Below are 18,655 nucleotides of genomic sequence, written 5' to 3'. Positions count from 1 at the left end.
GAGCTAACGAGGGCTGCGATAGGAGGATCAAATATGGAGCTGCGGTTATTTTGACTGGTTCTGGGATTTTAGACGGAATCTCCATTTTTATTTCAACGTTCTCGTTTTCAGTAGCGACCTATTTAAATGATGATGGGCGGGATTGAGTGGCAGAAGTGGCAGTCGGCAGAAGCTGAAGTGCAGGCAGGAAGTCTTGCAACACATTTCACTGGAAGTGGCATTTTGACACAATTAACATTTATCCTGCGATTGAAAGAAATCCTTCTCAGTAAAATAGTGATTTGTGATTGTCCTGGTGCTGAGGCAGCCAAAGCTCCTCAGGAGAAGCTTGCACATACAGCTGTTAGGAATTCAAAGTCAGTGCTAATCAACCTGGGTTTCCACGTCCAAGTCAAACCTGGAAGGTGAATGACGAGGACGGTCCTCCTGCGTCAGGAATGATAGGAAAGGACCCCGGATTACTGCCCTGAACTCAGGCTGGGACATGAGCTCAAACCTTTTACTATGTACAGTACAGAACAACACACACACATCCTTGTACTTATATCTTTGTGAGGACTTTCATCGACGTAATACATTCCCTAGCCCCTCCCCCTAAACCTGTTTGGGAGGGGCTGGATGGACAGTTTAGGGTGGAGCGCTGCTGCTGAGACTCCTGCTGTTCAAGCTGACGTGCTGCTGGGAAACGAAACCCACAAACGACTGGAAGGAATGAATGAGATCTCACTGAAGCCTTTGTTTACATTTCAGGCACATTAAACAAACTCGTTTCCAAAAGAAACTCACCAAGAATGATAATAAAACCATAAATACAACTATATGGTTCTCGAGTTGAGGTCCATGCTGTAACTGTGATGGCAGAAACACTGAGGGCCAATCAGAATGCACCTGAGTGCACCTGAGGTCATGAACATCCCAGAGGTTCAGGAAAACTCGGATCGGGTTGATGCAATGGTCAGAGATGCCGTGGATGTTGATGAGGTCGCACCTGCTGCGTGGAACAAATCCACCTCCGTGTTCTCGAGGTCTACGATTCGACACACCTGATGTTAGTATTCATCGCGTCACTCCAGCACAGCGGGAGAGGAAGGCTGCTGTTAGTGATGTCAGAGCGCTGCACGGATGAGGGCAGTTTCACACTCACCGCTGGCCGGTGGACATCATCAGAACATTTTGTGCTGTGAAAAACTGAACGGGTTGTTGACTGAAGGAAGATCATTTTGAGTTCATCCTTCTTTTCTGTATCAGTGGCTGAATTCAACAAGAACTGCTGGACAAAAAGCTGAGGACAAGAAAGTTGACTAGACATTTATGTGCTGTGATGCTCGATGCACGTTAGCGCCCTCTACTGCAGGACATCGCTAACGCCAGGACATCGCGTAACATGGTGCCGTGCACCAGTCGGTCATGTTCAGTTGGGATTGTCCCATTTCTCGCTTCGAAGACTTCCTCTGGGTTCTGATCCATCGCACGGCTGCAGTCGGGCTGCCAGTTTGATTGACAGCTGCCCCTCCAGCTGCTGTTGAATATTCATTCATTCAGTCATTGTTTGTTAGTCTGTCGTTCAGCGCTGTGTGTTTACATCTAAACTCAGCATGGCTGTGTGTGAGGCTGCATTATCCTAGTAGCCATCATGTTTCCGTTTAATGACTGTGTGTGTGTGGGGGGGGGGGGGGTGAGCTGATTGTGTTAAATGTGTGGTTTGTTACACACAGTCTCTCTGTCAAAGCTCATTCCAAAACCTGCCAATCGCCTGCAGCCGTTCTTATCTGCTCTCTCTCTCTGTCTCTCTCTCTGACACACACACATACACACACACACACACACACACATTTGCACCACCATTATTTGATAAAGCATCAACAGAGAAATGGCCTCATGGCTCAGGTAAGCCGGCGTCCGACACAGCTGTTACCATCATCAGCTCCCACAGTGCGTTTATGTGCAATGACTGAGTGGGGGTGCAGGACTGTGAGGGGCGGCTGCTAGCACGGTCGCTCTGACACCAGGCCCAGGAAAAGGAACCCTCTTACTTACGTTATCTGATGACTAGCGTCACATATTCAGTCTGTCAGGGTTGGGACTCCAACAGATTAGTTCTGTCTTTGAAAGCTGGAGTTCCTCCCAAACACCAGTGGGGTTCAGACTCGGAAAGAAAACGCACGACTGGGTTTGTGCTGTGTCAGCATGAATGGACGCTTAGAGTATTTGAAGGTCAAGACAGATTTGCTGCATTGTTGGCATTTTTTGATCGCGGTGATCATTTTCTTGAATTTATCATAACGAATCTGAAAACCACTCCTTGTGAATCAACCGATACACCGTGAGTCGAACCGTCCTGATGTGAGAGCGTTGAGCGTTGAACCGGCTCATCTACTCACAGCAGCACTGATCAACAGGTGCCTGGTTAGTGGATTCCTGAGTAGGGACGCCCCGATACCGGTATGGGGTATCGGCACCGATACTCCATGTGCATACTTGTACTCGTACTCGCAAAAGAACTCCGATACCACAACAACCGATACCACTCTTGCCCAAGTACATATGTTGGCGGCGCGTCTGCCCGCGTCTGAAAGACAGAAGCCAAAACACGACACACACTTATGACGCACAAAGGATGTGCCCCCTTAAAGAGGACGCAAACAACCCACCTTAGCTCAGCACAGCAGGAAGGCAGCAAAGGGAGTAGAGATATTCGCAGTACAGAACTATTTCCAAGGTAAACGACAGCGACAAAAGCAAAGCTAACTGCCAATTATGCCCGTCGGAAATCTCGAGAGGAGGGACGAACAGCAGCGCTTACAACACCAGCAGCTTGATTAAACACCTGAAGAACCGACACGCCGACGAGTTCTGGGAGTTTGTGAATTCCCGCAAGCAACAACAACCAACTTTGCAGCAAACGCTAGCAAAGAGAGAAAAAATGTCAGAAGGCAACCCGCGGGCGGTGAAAGCAACGGAGGCTCTTACCCAATACATTGCTCTCGATGACCAGCCATTTTCGGTTGTTGACGATGTGGGTTTTCGGCATCTTCTCGGTACACTGGAGCCGAGATATGACATTCCCAGCTAAGCACTCGTATCGGTACTCGGTATCGGCAAGTACCCAAATGTAAGTATTCGTACTCGAGTGTGTAAAAAAGTGGTATCGGTGCATCCCTATTCCTGAGCAAACGTCTGGATTAAGAAGACCTGGATTATCGTAGACGATGAGCTGGAGAGTGTTTTAAAGGACCGTTTCCGTTCATTGTAGCTGCCTTGACCTCATGGCAGCCATTGGTGAGACCTTGATAGGTGAAGCATACTTCTTGAGTGAAATATTACTTTGACAGGTCATGGTTGTTATATTTCTGTGTGTTCTCCCTGATAGAAAATACAATTAAAGACAGGTGGATAGAACTGGTGTATGCAGTGAAAATAAAGGGCAACCATTCAGGATGTTTTACAGGATTCCCACCCATATTTCTTGGCAGGTCGGTGAACTGTGAGTGTTGCTATGCGAGTTTGGCTCGTTCATGGGTCACCAACTCCCCAGTCCGTGGAAGTATTGTAGTTCTGCTGTCGTGGGATGATGGAGGGATTAAAGGATAGTCAGTCAGACGGAATGACACGTTGTGTGACTCGTCTCATCATGCTCAGCTGTGACAGACGCGCCCAGCTGCTAGTTCATGCTGGACCAGTTGGAGTGAAGGTGTGTGAGTGACTAATCCGACGCAGTGACCGTCACATATGGCAGAAGCTTGATAAGCTCCCAATGTCTCCAGTGTCAGCAGCAGTTAAATGAAAGCAGCTTCCACTGGGTTTTCTGGAGTCGCGAGCCTCATTCAAGCCACCGAGGACGATGCGTTTACATTTTAGTGACCTCTGGGTGTCTTCCTCCTCAAATAAATCAGTATCAATCAAACTTTATGAGACCGGCATCTTTCCAACAAGTACATTAGAATTCAAATTAAACATGATATGTATTACTGAGCTCATCTCAGATCCTCAGGAAGGTTCTTCCAGCATTTGCTGTGGTTCTGCTTTGACGAACAGCTCCAGGATGCTAGTTAGCTTAGCACAACGGGTGGTAGTGGGTGGGAAGTGTTAGCATCAGCTAGCTCAGGTCCAGGATGCTGGTGTTTCCAGCAGGAATCCTCCTCCTCCTCATGAACAGTCACAGCTGTCTAGTTTTGAGAAAAGTGTGTCAGATGACTTTTGAGGCATCCTCCTCAACTGCCCCGCTGCGAGCGTTCACAGCTGCTAAGCTAACTAGCGGTCAGCTAGTTAGCTTAGCGAGGTGTGGAGCTCTGTGCAGCAGCAGGGAGGAGAGAAACCTCTCTTTCTGGTTCTGAACATGATGGGCAATAACAGGATCTCCCCATAAACCGATGTGTTCATTTAAACTGACTGGCTGGGAGCTTGTTGTGTGCGTTCCTCCTGAAACGACCCTCAGAGAGCAGCTGGGATTTCTGGTGTAACAGATGCTGTTGGCGTGACAACAGCGCTGAGAAGAAAAGGAGCAGGAGTTAGAAAGTAACAGCTTAGCTGAACAGAGGAAGACGACAATCACCAAAGCTCTTATCTTGCACCTCCTGAACTTCTTTGAAGTGTCTTGTACCTCCAGAAACTTGGCTCCCTCTTTCCTCTGGTCACACTTTGATGTCTGTGGTTATGAAGCAGCTCCAGCAGAGTTCATCTGGGTTATAATAAGATGATCGGAGCCAGTGAGACAGACGGAGAGATAGAGACAGAGAGACGGCGAGAGAGAGAGAGAGAGACAGAGAGGATGTGATGGGAGATGCGATGAGTGTTGGAGCCTCTGGTTATTGGAAAATCATAATTGTCACGGCCATCCAGGTCTTCACTACATCGATAAATACCTATAAATATTGATCTGATAGATAGAGAAACAAACTAGATTTATTCAACTAACAGACTTTGTTCTGTTTTTGAAAATCTATTCCATGCAGGTCAGTAATCCCTCAGCGTGCGTGTCATGTTCGCTTCCTCCATGCGGGGCTGGAGACCCGGGAGTGACGGTGCAGGTACACCTGACAGTTGTGTGAGTTTTAAAAAAAGCCAAGCCTGAAAGCCTGATCTGTTGACAGTTTTGCATTTCAGGGACACGATGACTGCTTTTCTTGCTCAGGCTGATAATGAGCGGTTGTCTGAGCCTGAAGGTGACGCAGGTTAACTCATTCTTCAGGAAGCCGACATTCCTCCAACTTAATTACATGGTAGTTTTTCCATCCATCCATCCATTTTCTTCCGCTTATTCCTGTTAAGGGTCGCGGGGGGCTGGAGCCTATCCCATCGGCTACGAGCGAGAGGCGGGGTTCACCCTGGACAGGTCCCCAGTCCATGGCAGGGCCAACACATAGAGACAGACAACCATTGGCTCTCCCAGCCACGCCTACGGTCAATTTAGAGTCTGGATTAACCTGGTCCCCTCTTGATGTCTTTGGACTGTGGAGGAAGCTGGAGTACCAGAGAGAACCCACACAGGAACAGGGAGAACATGGAGACTCACCCAGAAAGACCCCGTGCACGAACCAGGACTTGATCCTGGAACCTTCTTGCTGTGAGGCCACAGTGCTGACCACTGCAGCACCGTGCTGCCTGGTGGTTTTTCCTACCTTGACATTGACAGTTGAATGCTGAAGTCAAACTTGAGTTGCTCTGCAGAGATGACTTGGAGGAGGTAGCTCACCCAGACTTTTCTCTTCTCCGGAGCTTCATGCAGTTCTGCACTGAGAAACTTTTACAGAAGTTTCTGCTGAGCAGCTCCTCTCTCCAGATGATTAACTGAGGTGCTCTGTACCAAAGGAGGCTTTAGAAAATGCTCTGCATTTCCCTCCGTATGTTAAGTGGCCAGGTAATCTAGCTATAATGTACACTATCCCATGCAATATGGATGAAATGCATTACTAATGAGGCCCAGGATGTTGTTTGTTCTCGTCACGTTTATTGTTCTTTTGCTTTTGTTCTTCTCAGCTGCACTGAGAATCTTAGCGGCCCTTTAGAGTCCTGTTTTGTCTCTGAAATGTTTCTTCCAGCCGGTCACAGGTTTATGCCAGGATGGAGCGCCTGCAGGGCTGCTTCAGCATCTTCTGATTTCTGTGCTCCAGTGCTGCTTTGACTCTGTTGGTGTTCCTGGTGTTGAGAGGCAGCTGGTGCAGGTGGACATGTGTTCCCAGTACTCATTTAAGCACCATCCTTGTTTCGCCTCCCCGGTTTCTTCATTCGGAGGCAGCAGACACCATGGACGCTTCAAATAGTGACGTTGGTCTCAGTAGGATGACACTGGTCTGGTCCTCTGCTTGCCCTCAGGGTTTACAAAGATGAAAAGATGCTTAGAAACAACAAACAGCTGATTTCTATTCTCCTTTGCAACAAATACCTCCATAGCTGCCATCCATCGTCAACTGCTCATCTGCAATTGGGTGGGGGGGTATCACCTACGACCAATGATGGGAATAACGGCGTTAAAATAAACGGCATTACTAACGGCATTACTTTTTTCAGTAACGGGTAATCTAACTAATTACTTTGTCTATCGTTACAACTACTTTTTTCAGTAACGGGTAATCTAACTAATTACTTTGTCTATCGTTACAACGCCGTTACCGTTACCAACACGTCGTTACTCTGCGTTACTGAAGCGACTCACTGAAGCTGCCATCCGGCTCGGCTCACAGACACAGGAGCCGCAAATGCGTGTTTTTTTGTTTTTCTCCTTTGGTGCGGGGGAGGGGCGGGGCGAGATAAGCGCTTAATGCTGATTGGCTAAGACAGAGTAAAGCTTTCACGTTGAGCCAACCAGAGACATCAGGTGGGCGGGTGTTTACTCAGGAACCCAGCACAGAGCAGCACTCACGCTAACTATCAGAGACGGCGAGTCTGGGGGAAAGACAGCGTTTTCTAGATGGAAATAGAGGCACTACTTTAACTTCGTGGCGGTCAAAGGTCAAAACGTACATATTGAGGGGGCGTTATGTCGTCCCAGAGCGAGAGTGAAGAGGCTGTCAACGTCCAATGTCAGCAACTCCAATTTAATGAAGCGCCTCTCGACGGCCCTACTCTTCTTCTACTAAACTAGTGGCCAGAAACTGCGTTGACACCCCTAGTGGTGATAGCAAGCAGGTGCTGTTCAGGTGAGCTCCGCTAACAGAGAAGGACAGGAGCCACGCGTCCCAGCAGCCACAGCAGGATTTTTCTGCTCCGCTCCACAAAAACTTGTGACACAGACAGAACTTAACGAACTGATAGGCCTTTATGTTGAAAACAGGCTGCCGTTGTCAGCTGGTGATTCAGACTCCTTCAGAGCCCTCATAGGCACCCCCCCCCCCAAAAAACCCTCCAAATTCTTTGACATTTTAAACTTAAAAGAAAAAAGAGTAACGCAAAAGTTACTTTCCCTGGTAACTAGTTACTTTCGTAGTGGAGTAACTCAGTTACTAACTCAGTTACTTTTTGGGAGAAGTAACAAGTAACTGTAACTAATTACTATTTCAAAGTAATTTGCCCAACACTGCCTACGACAGGAACCCCAAACTTCCCCTTCCTGTGCTACATTGACCAGCACAAACTGGGGGATCCTGCGGTGTTCACGGGCCAGCGTGGAGACGTAGTCCTCCCCGGTACTTCTGGTCTCCCTCCCACTTGATGTGCCTGGAACACCACTTGAGGGCGGTGCCCAGGTGGCAGCGAGTAAGGAGCAGCAACATTGAGTCGCTCATGGATGATGGAGCTTCTCACCTCATCCCTGATGGAGGGATTCATGATCTCGCTCTGATTCGCCTCAGCCAGAAATATCACACTCATGATGGGAGACAAGTTTTAAACAGCGTCTGGGCTCCAGATATAAAATCTTTAACTCCATTCGTGTCGTAGCTGTCGAGCTGTCGTCTCTGCCCTCCCCCCCCCCCGCTCAGGTGTCAATCACTCTCTCTCCAAAGCCGTGTTGGTTCCAGCAGCAGTAGCGCTCGGAACTAAACATGAACCGCCAGATTGTTCCCAGCACATCTTTTCGATCAAGGTTTCTCTGCTGCCTTGACCCTGGTGCACCCAACATCCATGGGACAATGGTAGAGAATGACGCATCCTCAAACCATTCGTGTGTGGACAGAGCGTGAACACTGCAGCTCAGGAGCGGCGACTCAGCTTGTACAAGATGATTTAAAACATGGCACATGTAAATACTACAGTATTGACAGAAATGTTGCCTTCATGCATTTTTTTATTTCAGTTCTTCTAATTTTACATTGAGTGGTCACATTTTCCCCTCTACTGTTGTCTGAAAGCCGCTGTGGAATTCATTCCTCACGTAGGAAATATTGAGGGAAACGGTTAAAATTGAACCCCCAGTTTTGCGTGTATGAGGTTTTTAATGAATGGAGTAAAGGCTCCAAACAGGAGCTGAACGCTGACGCAGCGAGTCTGAACGCAGGCGACTGAGCTGCTGATTCTCTGGACAGCAGCGACGCGTCAGATACGAGCTGGTGCTTCTCAATAATCAGGACTTGTCCGACTGACGGTCATTCCTCAAGACCTCCTTCTGATAGACGGCTCTTCTTCGACTGTTTCTTAAAGTCGCAGTCGTGAATGTCGCCTTTACTGCCATCGTCTGCCAGGATCACGCCATGTAACATCTTTACTTTGTGTGTGTTGCAGAATAAAGTGATGACCATCGATGCTGTGAAGGTGAAACTTCAGGTGAGAACCCAAATCTCTTTGTGTCCATTTGTAGTTTTTTTGTTTGTTCGAATGACTGATAACCTGCGAGTGTTCTCCACGGTGCAAAGAGCTCCCATACATCTTCATTAGCTGCTGGGGGGTGAAGAAGGTCAAATGGGGATTTAATGAGGGCTCAGTTAGTCTGTATCAGTCAATTAGCCGGCTGCTGTGGCTGACGGAGGGCTCTCCAGGGAGCAGCAGACTCTCCCATCAGGCTATCAAACCTGGACGTTATCAGCGGCAGAGACGCTGATGAATCCTCAAAGTTCAGCGGCGTTGGATGAGCACTGATGGGTTCGCGCTCTCCCCTCCTACATCTTTTAATGGATCTGCGTTCCTCTGTCACATGGAGGTGATATCTCAGCAGCAGTTTTAATAAAACTATGAGAAGATGCTTTTTCAGCCTCTGGTGGCACGAAACATCCTGAACCATGGCATCAGTAACACCTCTTGTGTTGGGTCGTATCGGATGGATGGCTGGGAGGCTCCAGAACACGCCACCGAGTAGATCACATGACAGCAGAGCTCCGTAAACACAAAGGAGGGATGAGAAGAAGGAAGAGCAAGAAATGAAACAATAAAACGCAACAGTGTTTAAAGAAGAAGAACAAATTAAGAACACATTCTGTGTTGGAAGCATGGTTCCTGCTACAAAGGCACGTTGAACAAATCTCCAGCCGTCACGACGAAGAAATGACACCGTTTTCATTTGATGGTCGATGCAACAACTTTGGAAAATTTCATTTTTAAAGTTCTGTCCTCGCGTGTACTCTGACAGTCGATGGAGACGAGCGTCTTCACACACCAGCTCGTCTCTGATGGGGCCATCAAAGCTCTGACAGGATGCACTTACGATGAAACGCAGAAAACACAGCGCTGTTCTGTCTCTATGGCAACAACATCACTTTTCTATGAAAGATGAGCACCGTTGCTGAGTTTTTATCATCCATTTGTTTTTTAATTTCTGATGAATGAGAACATTTATTTAAAACAATACAATATAAAAACAAGCGTTATATGTTTGACGAGTGTTGACCCCTTTATCAAACCCTTAACGCATTTATAATTCATAATAATCCCATATGGATTGGAACACATCAATAAATAACATAAAAAGAAACAACTCTGAATATGACACTTCATCATCCACATAGCTTTTAAAAATAATGTTGTGTTGGCTTTGTGTTGTCTTTTAATAACAATGACACTACAAAAACAATTTGAATAAAAGTAACTCATAAGAAATCCCCTCCCCCCTTCTTCAAGCTTGGATCCTCGATCAGAGAGCTGGCAGTTTGCAGGTTCTGTGCAGGATCCAGATGTTCCTACCATCTCTCTTCTTTGGTTTTGGCTTTGGGAAAGAGAAATATTCAACACCCTTCCCTGAAATGTTTCTGCATGTCAGCCATCAGACTTGTAGGTCCCATAGTTGCACTGTATTTTCACCACTGCTGAAAGGTTGAAAGGCCTCCGTTGCACAGTCAAGATGGCCCATGTAGGACTGGATTTGGCCGCGGCCGTCTTAGGGGGTCTGAGTGAAGGGCACTGCAGGCACGACTGCATTACTCACAGGCCAGTTTGCCATCCAAGGAGGAGAGGGCGATGGCAAACGCCTGAAAGGCACACATGGGGAAGGAGTAATCCAAGGTGAAGACGTCCTCTGACACGCGCCCACACTGCATCACCACATAGTCCTCATTGTCAGGGTGGACGAGCTGGAAGTTTTTGACAGACGTCAGTGTGGCTCGCCCTCCAAAATCAAGAGTGTAGGACTCACTCTGGTCATTCCAGATGGGGCTCTTGCTCTGCAGGGTGATCAGTTGATCCATGTTGTTGTTGGCCTGGCGCATCACAAGGGTTTCCTGTTTATTTATGGGACGAACACAAACTCTGGCATCGTTCTCTAGGATGCCAGGGATCACCACCCTCATTTTCCTGGGACCATACATCCCGAGAACATTCGCCTCGTAGCAAATGGATGCTAGCTCTTGTCGCACTGCTTCACTCTCTGCGACAGTAGCTTCCTCTGGGTTTTCTCCACTGTCGTAAACTGTGAACTTGGTACCCAGGAAATTGGACCTCAGTTTTCCAATGCAGCTCCTGGCTTTTCTGGACTCATTTGTTGGGTCAGTGGAAATCAGGTAGTAGGATGTTTTGCACGTCTTTTTTCTGGCGGCCATTAGAAACTCCTTCTCTCCGTCTTCCCCGTCCGTGTGGAGCTGATAAACGGGGAAGCCGTTGCTCTGGTCCCTTGTGATCCTGCACTTGATGGTCTCCTCTCTGGGAGCAGGACACATGGCAAGCTCATGCAGATCGTCCACAAACAGAGGAGATGATGACCTTAAGTTCGGTTCACTCCCTGTGGGTTCGTGCCTGGGGGTGGAGAGAGGGGACAACACACCTGGTGAAGCTGTCCCTTCTCTCTTCCAATCTGTGTCGTCTTCTATGTCCTGAATTTCCTCATCACACAGTTGGCTTCCATCACTTGAAGATGGAGAGACAAGCCTCTCATCATTGTCTTCTTCCTCTTCGTCCTCACTTGCGCTCTCATATTGGGTGGTCCTGTAGGACTTCTGAGTGCCTTTTGTCCACGAGGAAATCACCTCACCAAATGGCAGTTTGCCATCAAAGGAGGAGAGGGCAATGGCAAACGCCTGAAAGGCACACATGGGGAAGGAGTAGTCCATGGTGAAGACGTCCTCAGACACGCGCCCAAACTGCATCACCACATAGTCCTCATTTTCAGGGTGGACGAGCTGGAAGTTTTTCTCAGACGTCTCTTTGACTCGCTCGTTGAAGTCGAGAGAGAATACCTGAGCCTGGTCATCCCAGCTGGGGCTCTTGCTCTGCAGGCTGATCAGTTGATCCGTGTCATCGTTTGCTAGCCGCATCAGGAGGGTTTCCTGCTTATTTTTCGGACGAATGCTCACTCTGGCATCATTCTCCTGGATACCAGGGATGACCACTTTCATTTTCCTGGGACCCCAAAACCCATGATCACTCCTCTCATAGCTAACGGCTGCTAGCTCTTGCCGCACTGCTTCACTCCCTTTCCAGTTTGTTTTCTCCGGGTTTTCTCCACAGTCATAAACTGTGTACTTGGTACCCAGCAAATTGGACCTCAGTTTTCCAATGTAGCCGCTGGCCTTTCTTGACAGATTCGAGTAATCTGTAGAAATCACATAGTTTGAAGTTCTGCACTTCTTCCTTTTTCTGGCGCTCATTAGAAACACATTCTCTCCGTCTTCCCTCTCCATGTGGAGGTAATAAACCGGGTAAAAACTGCTCCGGTCCCTGGTGATCCTGCACTGGATGACTTCCTCTTCAGGAGCAGCACGCATGGCGAACTCCTGCAGATCCTCCACCGACAGAGGAGACGCTGCCCTTTCATCATCCTCACTCTCTGAAGAGTATTGAAGGGACTCAGCACTTTCTGTGCTGGATTCTTCTTGCCTGTCATCTTCCTCCTCCTCCTCCTCCTCCTTTTGCCACCAGGCACGTGTCGTGTCGGTGGTCGTCCTCATGTTGCATTTGAGTGTGTTCTCGTCTGAGGCATCTTCAGGCTCACTCAGGGAGGAGTCGCTGAGGGACTGGCTGCTCTGAGGTGTCTGGTCCAACGGAGTTTTGTGAGACTCTGTCCAATTGCATCCAACACAAGACAAAGGTATTCCCTCTGATTCCAGGTATTTCCTCAGGCATTCCTCTTGTATTTTGCTCGGTCTCCATAGCTGAAAGAGAAAACATGTCAGCTTCACATTAGCGCCAAAACTGTCAAGGTTGTTGTTGGGTTAGGGTTACAAGATGGCAACCCAAATAGTACAGTAACGAGACTTAAGGTCGAGCAGGTGATTGGGACACAGGTAGTAGCCATGACAGCGAAGACAGCGCCACCTCAGCCCCAATCACTTGTTCACGCGTATAGAAAAAGAACAGAAGACAACACAAACTTTGATCAAAAGGATCCTGAAGTAAACATGTACAATAAACATGTGCATATAGTACATGTTTATTGTACATGTAGCATGTTGCAAAATAGAAAAAGCACATCACCATTTTCACCATCTGGTGTTTGTGCCAGTGACGTTAAATGGTGAAAATTCTTTACCGGTTCATCCTGCCAACGCTGTTCCTTAGAATTCATGTTTATTTCCTTAAACCTTGAACAGAATGTCTGAACAAGAGGCGTCAGACGGTCGTCTTTGGGTTGATGTGGGTGTGGTTGTGGTGGTTTGTTTCCAGGAGAACTTTTCTCTCCTTTGTCAGATGAAGTCGTGCTATTATAGGACGTGACCATGATGATGACTGCCAGATGACATCACTGTGAGTGACAAGAAGACTGACAGTGATGATTCAGTCTGAGTTCACCCTCAGAATTACGACTGTGATCTCACCACGAACTCTGAAGTCCTGCTGCCGTCGGCACGAGTGTGACGGTTGTAGAGCGAGGAGATGCCACCTGTGGTGAGTGAGCGGGAGTTGACTTGACTTTGACAGTTGATTTTCTTCCTCTCTCCTAGATTTGGGACACTGCTGGTCAGGAGCGGTTTCGGAGCGTCACCCACGCGTACTACCGGGACGCCCACGGTAGGACTCGTCCTTCTCCATCTTTCACTTCCTCCTGACTCACGCTGAGACTTTGTTTTCCTCCGATGTGTGATTGGCACTCTGCACACCACGCTGCAGATGTGTGCAGGAATTAGCAGCAGGCTCTGTGATGAGCAGGTGAATGAGTCTACCTCTGTCTCAGTCAGGGGCGGGATATCTTTTAGTGTGTGAGTGTGTGAGAGAGTGTGTTTGTGTGTGTGTGTGTGTGTGTTGGTGTGGGAGGGAGAGTGTGTGTGCGCACGCGTGTGCACAGTTTCTATCTGCAACACTCCCAAACAGCCCCACTGAGTACAGAGAGAAGCATGTCGCCTCAGGCCAACATGAATGAGCAGGTGTTTTGAAACACCCCCCCCCCACACACACACACTCACACACACACTCATACACACACTCATACATATATTAGCTGAAACACTAGTCTGTTGAGCAGCATACCAAATAGCATGGTGATCGGTGGATGTGGTGAATTTGTGTTCCTGTTGTATCTCTATGTAGGTGTGTTATCTGAATGAACTTCATGTGTTTGGTATTTCCTGTGTGTGTATGTGTCTGTGTGTGTCTGTGTGTGTGTGTGTGTGTGTGTGTGTGTTTGTCTCCAGTTGCTGGGTGTTATTCTTTTCCTTCATCTGTAACAAGAGCCTCGAACAGTTTGTCTGTCGTTGAGTTTTAAATAAAGCTCATTCATTCTGACAGCCAGGATCAGGGGAGAGGATGCAGACCTGAACACAGCTGGTATGAAAGCTGTCAATTCCTGGGAACTAATGGATGTTTTCTTCTCAGACTTGGAAACCTAAAGATCGGACAGTTGCAGAGCTCAGCCTCATTTGCGAGCTCTGACAGGTGGACGTCAGCAGGTCTGAACCCTAAAAACGGGCGATGGGTTGTTAAGAAGTCCTTGATTCTTCTGGTTTAGCTGCCTGAGTCAGGAGCAGCTCCGTAGGTCTCATGGGGGAGGACAGCATGACTCCATCATGGTCCTTGGCCCCCAGATAGCCACTGATGTTTGATTTATTCAGCTTTGTCCTCAGACGTGATTACGTCCTTAATAGGAGAGCAAGAGGATCCAGACAATCAGTGGAAGTGAGCAGGCTGAGCGAGTCCTGCAGGGACCGGCGCTGCAGGAGAACCACTGCACAGAAGTTCGACCGAACAGAACCTTCATACAAGCCAAGTTAGAAACACCTGTGTCCACGTCCTGTTTCGTCAAAAGGATGGAGGTCACCGGGGTCAAAACCAAATGACCATAAACAACAGAAGGAAACGCATCAAAGAATATAGTTCCTCAAAATTCGTCATTTCATTGTTTTACTTTGCACACATTTTATATTCTTCGTATTTGTATTCGTATCTCTAGTATTTAGTTCTTCTGAACCCTGTATTTATATGCATTTCTCTGTATTCTTTTTATTTTTCTTCATGATTTTTTCAGCATCATTATGCAAATGAGGAGGCTGTCATTCAAAGTCAACTTTTCCCAGATCGCTTGACCTTTCTTGGCCGCTGACCTATGTACTCTTCACCTGCTTGAATACAAATACAAGAGGAAGCTGAAGTAGTTGAAGCAGGATTGAAGTCAGAGGAAATCAAAGGGCAGGAACTTTTACAGAAACAGGAATGCGGTTCAGTCACACTGGGAAACCAATCGTCTACTTCTATTATTTTGGCATTCATCAAATGATGAGCTGCCATGTGAGCAGCGAGCAAACAACTTCCCTTGAACGTGGCCTCACATCCGAGCGAGCCTTTAAACAGTTCCAACAATGATTCCTTCTTTCTGCCTCTCCAGGTGCTGCCCCCCAGCAGGCTCCCTGGAGGTGGCCAATCAGAAGAAAGTCAGCTTTCAGGGACCGTTAAAAAATGCCAGTGTAGATAACAGTCCCTCCAGAAAAACGCCATAATGCGTTCGCATAATTCAACACTGCAGCCAAAGTCACACATTTCTGCGGGATCGGCATTTTTCAAAGATGCCGCAGTTTTCGCAAGTTTCCGTGCAAAATGGGCAAAATTTGCGGGGCATGCATGATGTCATAATCCCCACATTTTTGTTGAAAATAAAGTCACACACGTTGTCGCATAAAGTTGGGAAATGTTACATTTACTTCCCACAAGAGCCGGCATTTTCCTCCTGTTTCCTTGGGAACTTTGTGAAGTGACATCATCAGAAAGCATTAAACCCAGCAAGAAGACACGATGAAGTCTGTTAATCTGTCTCATTTGCCAACAAAAGCAAGCTTGGAACGCGTTCATTCCAGCACTTCCTGTGGCGCAGTGCGCTCGCTCATCACAGGAAGTCATGAGAAACCACTGTTTACATGAAGGTCGTAGCGCCGTGAGAACGGAGGGTTGGAGAACCACTTTTTTTTTCTTATCAAAACGCTGTCACAGAACATTGCATAAATATCCCGCATATCTCATCGCATCTTTTAAGGAAACCTGCTGCATAACCAAGGAGTTTTGCCTGCAACAATCATAAAAAACTCAGCATTTTTCTGGAAGGACTGAGATGAAAGGGTGGACTTTTTTTCTTCTAAACTATAAATCATGCAAAGCTGCTCTATTGTGGTCGCTGACTGCACTGGAAATCAGCACCATCGCCTCTAAAACCCTCCTTTGTGTCGGTGTTTTCAGTCTTTTAGTCATACAGATGTCCCGTATTTGTCTCGACTTCAAAAGAAACACGTCCACTATCTTCATTACCCTAAAAACACCCACCGTCATGAATCTGAAGAAGGCAGGATGACATGGAGCTGGTAGGTTTCCTGCGCTGCTCCCGACGGCGCTGTATGATTGAGAGGCGTTGTGTCCCCACGAGGGGCTTTGGCTGCCTCATTTTCCTCTAATGGCCTTCAGCTCTGGTCTTTGCCGGGGAAACTGCTCTCATTTGAATATGTAACACTGTCATTTTAATGCCGTTGAATATGAATGTCTTTTTCAGATTCATCTGTGTAATCACGGTGCTCACATTAGGCAGTAAAGACAGCAGTTAGTGGGTGATGGTGAATAAATGAGCCTTGTTGCAACAGGAATATCACTGGAGCCCTGAGAACGTTTCCTGGGGGTTCTGTCCACGATCCGATCCTCGCAGATAAATCAGCTCATTATAGCTCATCACACTGTTGTTGCTAGCGTTTATTTTGGAGCCAGGATGAGGACGCAAAGATCTCCTTGAGGGCAAATGTTGCCTGTCCAAGTTGTAGTCACTCACAACACAAAGAATTTTCACTGCACATTACTACTACTCTTGGAGATCCCTGCGACCTGTGAGTCTGCAGGAACTGTGAGTCTGGTGTGACGTGTGAGTCTGCTGGAACTGTGAGTCTGGTGTGACCTGTGAGTCTGGTGTGACAAGTGCATCTGCAGGAACTGTGAGTCTGGTGTGACCTGTGAGTCTGCAGGAACTGTGAGTCTGGTGTGACCCGAAAGTCTGCAGGAACTGTGAGTCTGGTGTGACGTGTGAGTCTGCAGGAACTGTGAGTCTGGTGTGACCTGTGGGTCTGGTGTGACCTGTGGGTCTGGTGTGACGTGTGAGTCTGCAGGAACTGAGTCTGGTGTGACGCGTGAGTCTGCAGGAACTGTGAGTCTGGTGTGACGTGTGAGTCTGCAGGAACTGAGTCTGGTGTGACGTGTGAGTCTGCTGGAACTGTGAGTCTGGTGTGACCTGTGAGTCTGCTGGAACTGTGAGTCTGCAGGAACTGTGAGTCTGGTGTGACCTGTGAGTCTGCTGGAACTGTGAGTCTGGTGTGACCTGTGTGTCTGGTGTGACGCGTGAGTCTGCAGGAACTGTGAGTCTGGTGTGACCTGTGAGTCTGCTGGAACTGTGAGTCTGGTGTGACCTGTGAGTCTGGTGTGACCTGTGAGTCTGCAGGAACTGTGAGTCTGGTGTGACGTGTGAGTCTGCAGGAACTGTGAGTCTGCAGGAACTGTGAGTCTGGTGTGACCTGTGAGTCTGCAGGAACTGTGAGTCTGCAGGAACTGTGAGTCTGGTGTGACCTGTGAGTCTGCAGGAACTGTGAGTCTGGTGTGACCTGTGAGTCTGCAGGAACTGTGAGTCTGCTGGAACTGTGAGTCTGGTGTGATGTGAGTCTGCAGAAACTGTGAGTCTGGTGTGACGCGTGAGTCTGCAGGAACTGTGAGTCTGGTGTGACGCGTGAGTCTGCAGGAACTGTGAGTCTGGTGTGACGTGTGAGTCTGCAGGAACTGAGTCTGGTGTGACGCGTGAGTCTGCAGGAACTGAGTCTGGTGTGACGTGTGAGTCTGCAGGAACTGAGTCTGGTGTGACGTGTGAGTCTGGTGTGACGCGTGAGTCTGCAGGAACTGAGTCTGGTGTGACGTGTGAGTCTGGTGTGACGTGTGAGTCTGCAGGAACTGAGTCTGGTGTGACGTGTGAGTCTGGTGTGACCTGTGAGTCTGCTGGAACTGTGAGTCTGGTGTGACGCGTGAGTCTGCAGGAACTGTGAGTCTGGTGTGACAAGTGCATCTGCAGGAACTGTGAGTCTGGTGTGACCTGTGAGTCTGCAGGAACTGTGAGTCTGGTGTGACGTGTGAGTCTGCAGGAACTGTGAGTCTGCAGGAACTGTGAGTCTGGTGTGACCTGTGAGTCTGCAGGAACTGTGAGTCTGCAGGAACTGTGAGTCTGGTGTGACCTGTGAGTCTGCAGGAACTGTGAGTCTGGTGTGACCTGTGAGTCTGCAGGAACTGTGAGTCTGCTGGAACTGTGAGTCTGGTGTGATGTGAGTCTGCAGAAACTGTGAGTCTGGTGTGACGCGTGAGTCTGCAGGAACTGTGAGTCTGGTGTGACGCGTGAGTCTGCAGGAACTGTGAGTCTGGTGTGACGTGTGAGTCTGCAGGAACTGAGTCTGGTGTGACGCGTGAGTCTGCAGGAACTGAGTCTGGTGTGACGTGTGAGTCTGCAGGAACTGAGTCTGGTGTGACGTGTGAGTCTGGTGTGACGCGTGAGTCTGCAGGAACTGAGTCTGGTGTGACGTGTGAGTCTGGTGTGACGTGTGAGTCTGCAGGAACTGAGTCTGGTGTGACGTGTGAGTCTGGTGTGACCTGTGAGTCTGCTGGAACTGTGAGTCTGGTGTGACGCGTGAGTCTGCAGGAACTGTGAGTCTGGTGTGACAAGTGCATCTGCAGGAACTGTGAGTCTGGTGTGACCTGTGAGTCTGCAGGAACTGTGAGTCTGGTGTGACGCGTGAGTCTGCAGGAACTGTGAGTCTGATGTGACGCGTGAGTCTGCAGGAACTGTGAGTCTGGTGTGACGTGTGAGTCTGCAGGAACTGAGTCTGGTGTGACCTGTGGGTCTGGTGTGACGTGTGAGTCTGCAGGAACT

General features: G+C 48.4%; 2 protein-coding genes across 3 annotated transcripts in view; one reads left to right on the top strand and one right to left on the bottom strand.

Annotated features, from left to right (window-relative positions):
• rab26 (RAB26, member RAS oncogene family) overlaps nt 1-18,655 on the top strand; it is a 78,205-nt gene that overhangs the window by 23,970 nt on the left and 35,580 nt on the right. The window contains exons 3-4 of one of the 2 annotated variants that reach the window (XM_086195442.1): nt 8,656-8,697; nt 13,236-13,302. In XM_086195442.1, the coding sequence (XP_086051568.1) occupies nt 8,656-8,697; nt 13,236-13,302 (109 nt within the window). The remainder of the gene's footprint in view (nt 1-8,655; nt 8,698-13,235; nt 13,303-18,655) is intronic. The other variant, XM_086195443.1, reaches the window with a different exon arrangement.
• Nucleotides 9,803-12,957, bottom strand: LOC147239265 (uncharacterized). Its single transcript, XM_086196027.1, has 2 exons — nt 12,824-12,957; nt 9,803-12,446 (listed from the first exon to the last, which is right to left on the bottom strand). Exons 1-2 carry the CDS (start codon nt 12,857-12,859, stop codon nt 10,281-10,283), a joined length of 2,202 nt encoding a protein of 733 aa, XP_086052153.1. The 5' UTR covers nt 12,860-12,957; the 3' UTR covers nt 9,803-10,280.

The sequence above is a fragment of the Aulostomus chinensis genome, chromosome 23 (genome assembly GCF_037954235.1).
Source record: "Aulostomus chinensis isolate RoL2024-O1b breed Wild chromosome 23, RoL_Achi_v1.0, whole genome shotgun sequence".
NCBI classification, from domain to species: Eukaryota; Metazoa; Chordata; class Actinopteri; order Syngnathiformes; family Aulostomidae; genus Aulostomus; species Aulostomus chinensis.
The sequence above is the reverse complement of the archived record's forward strand: the minus strand, read 5'-3'. Positions and strand labels throughout refer to the sequence as shown.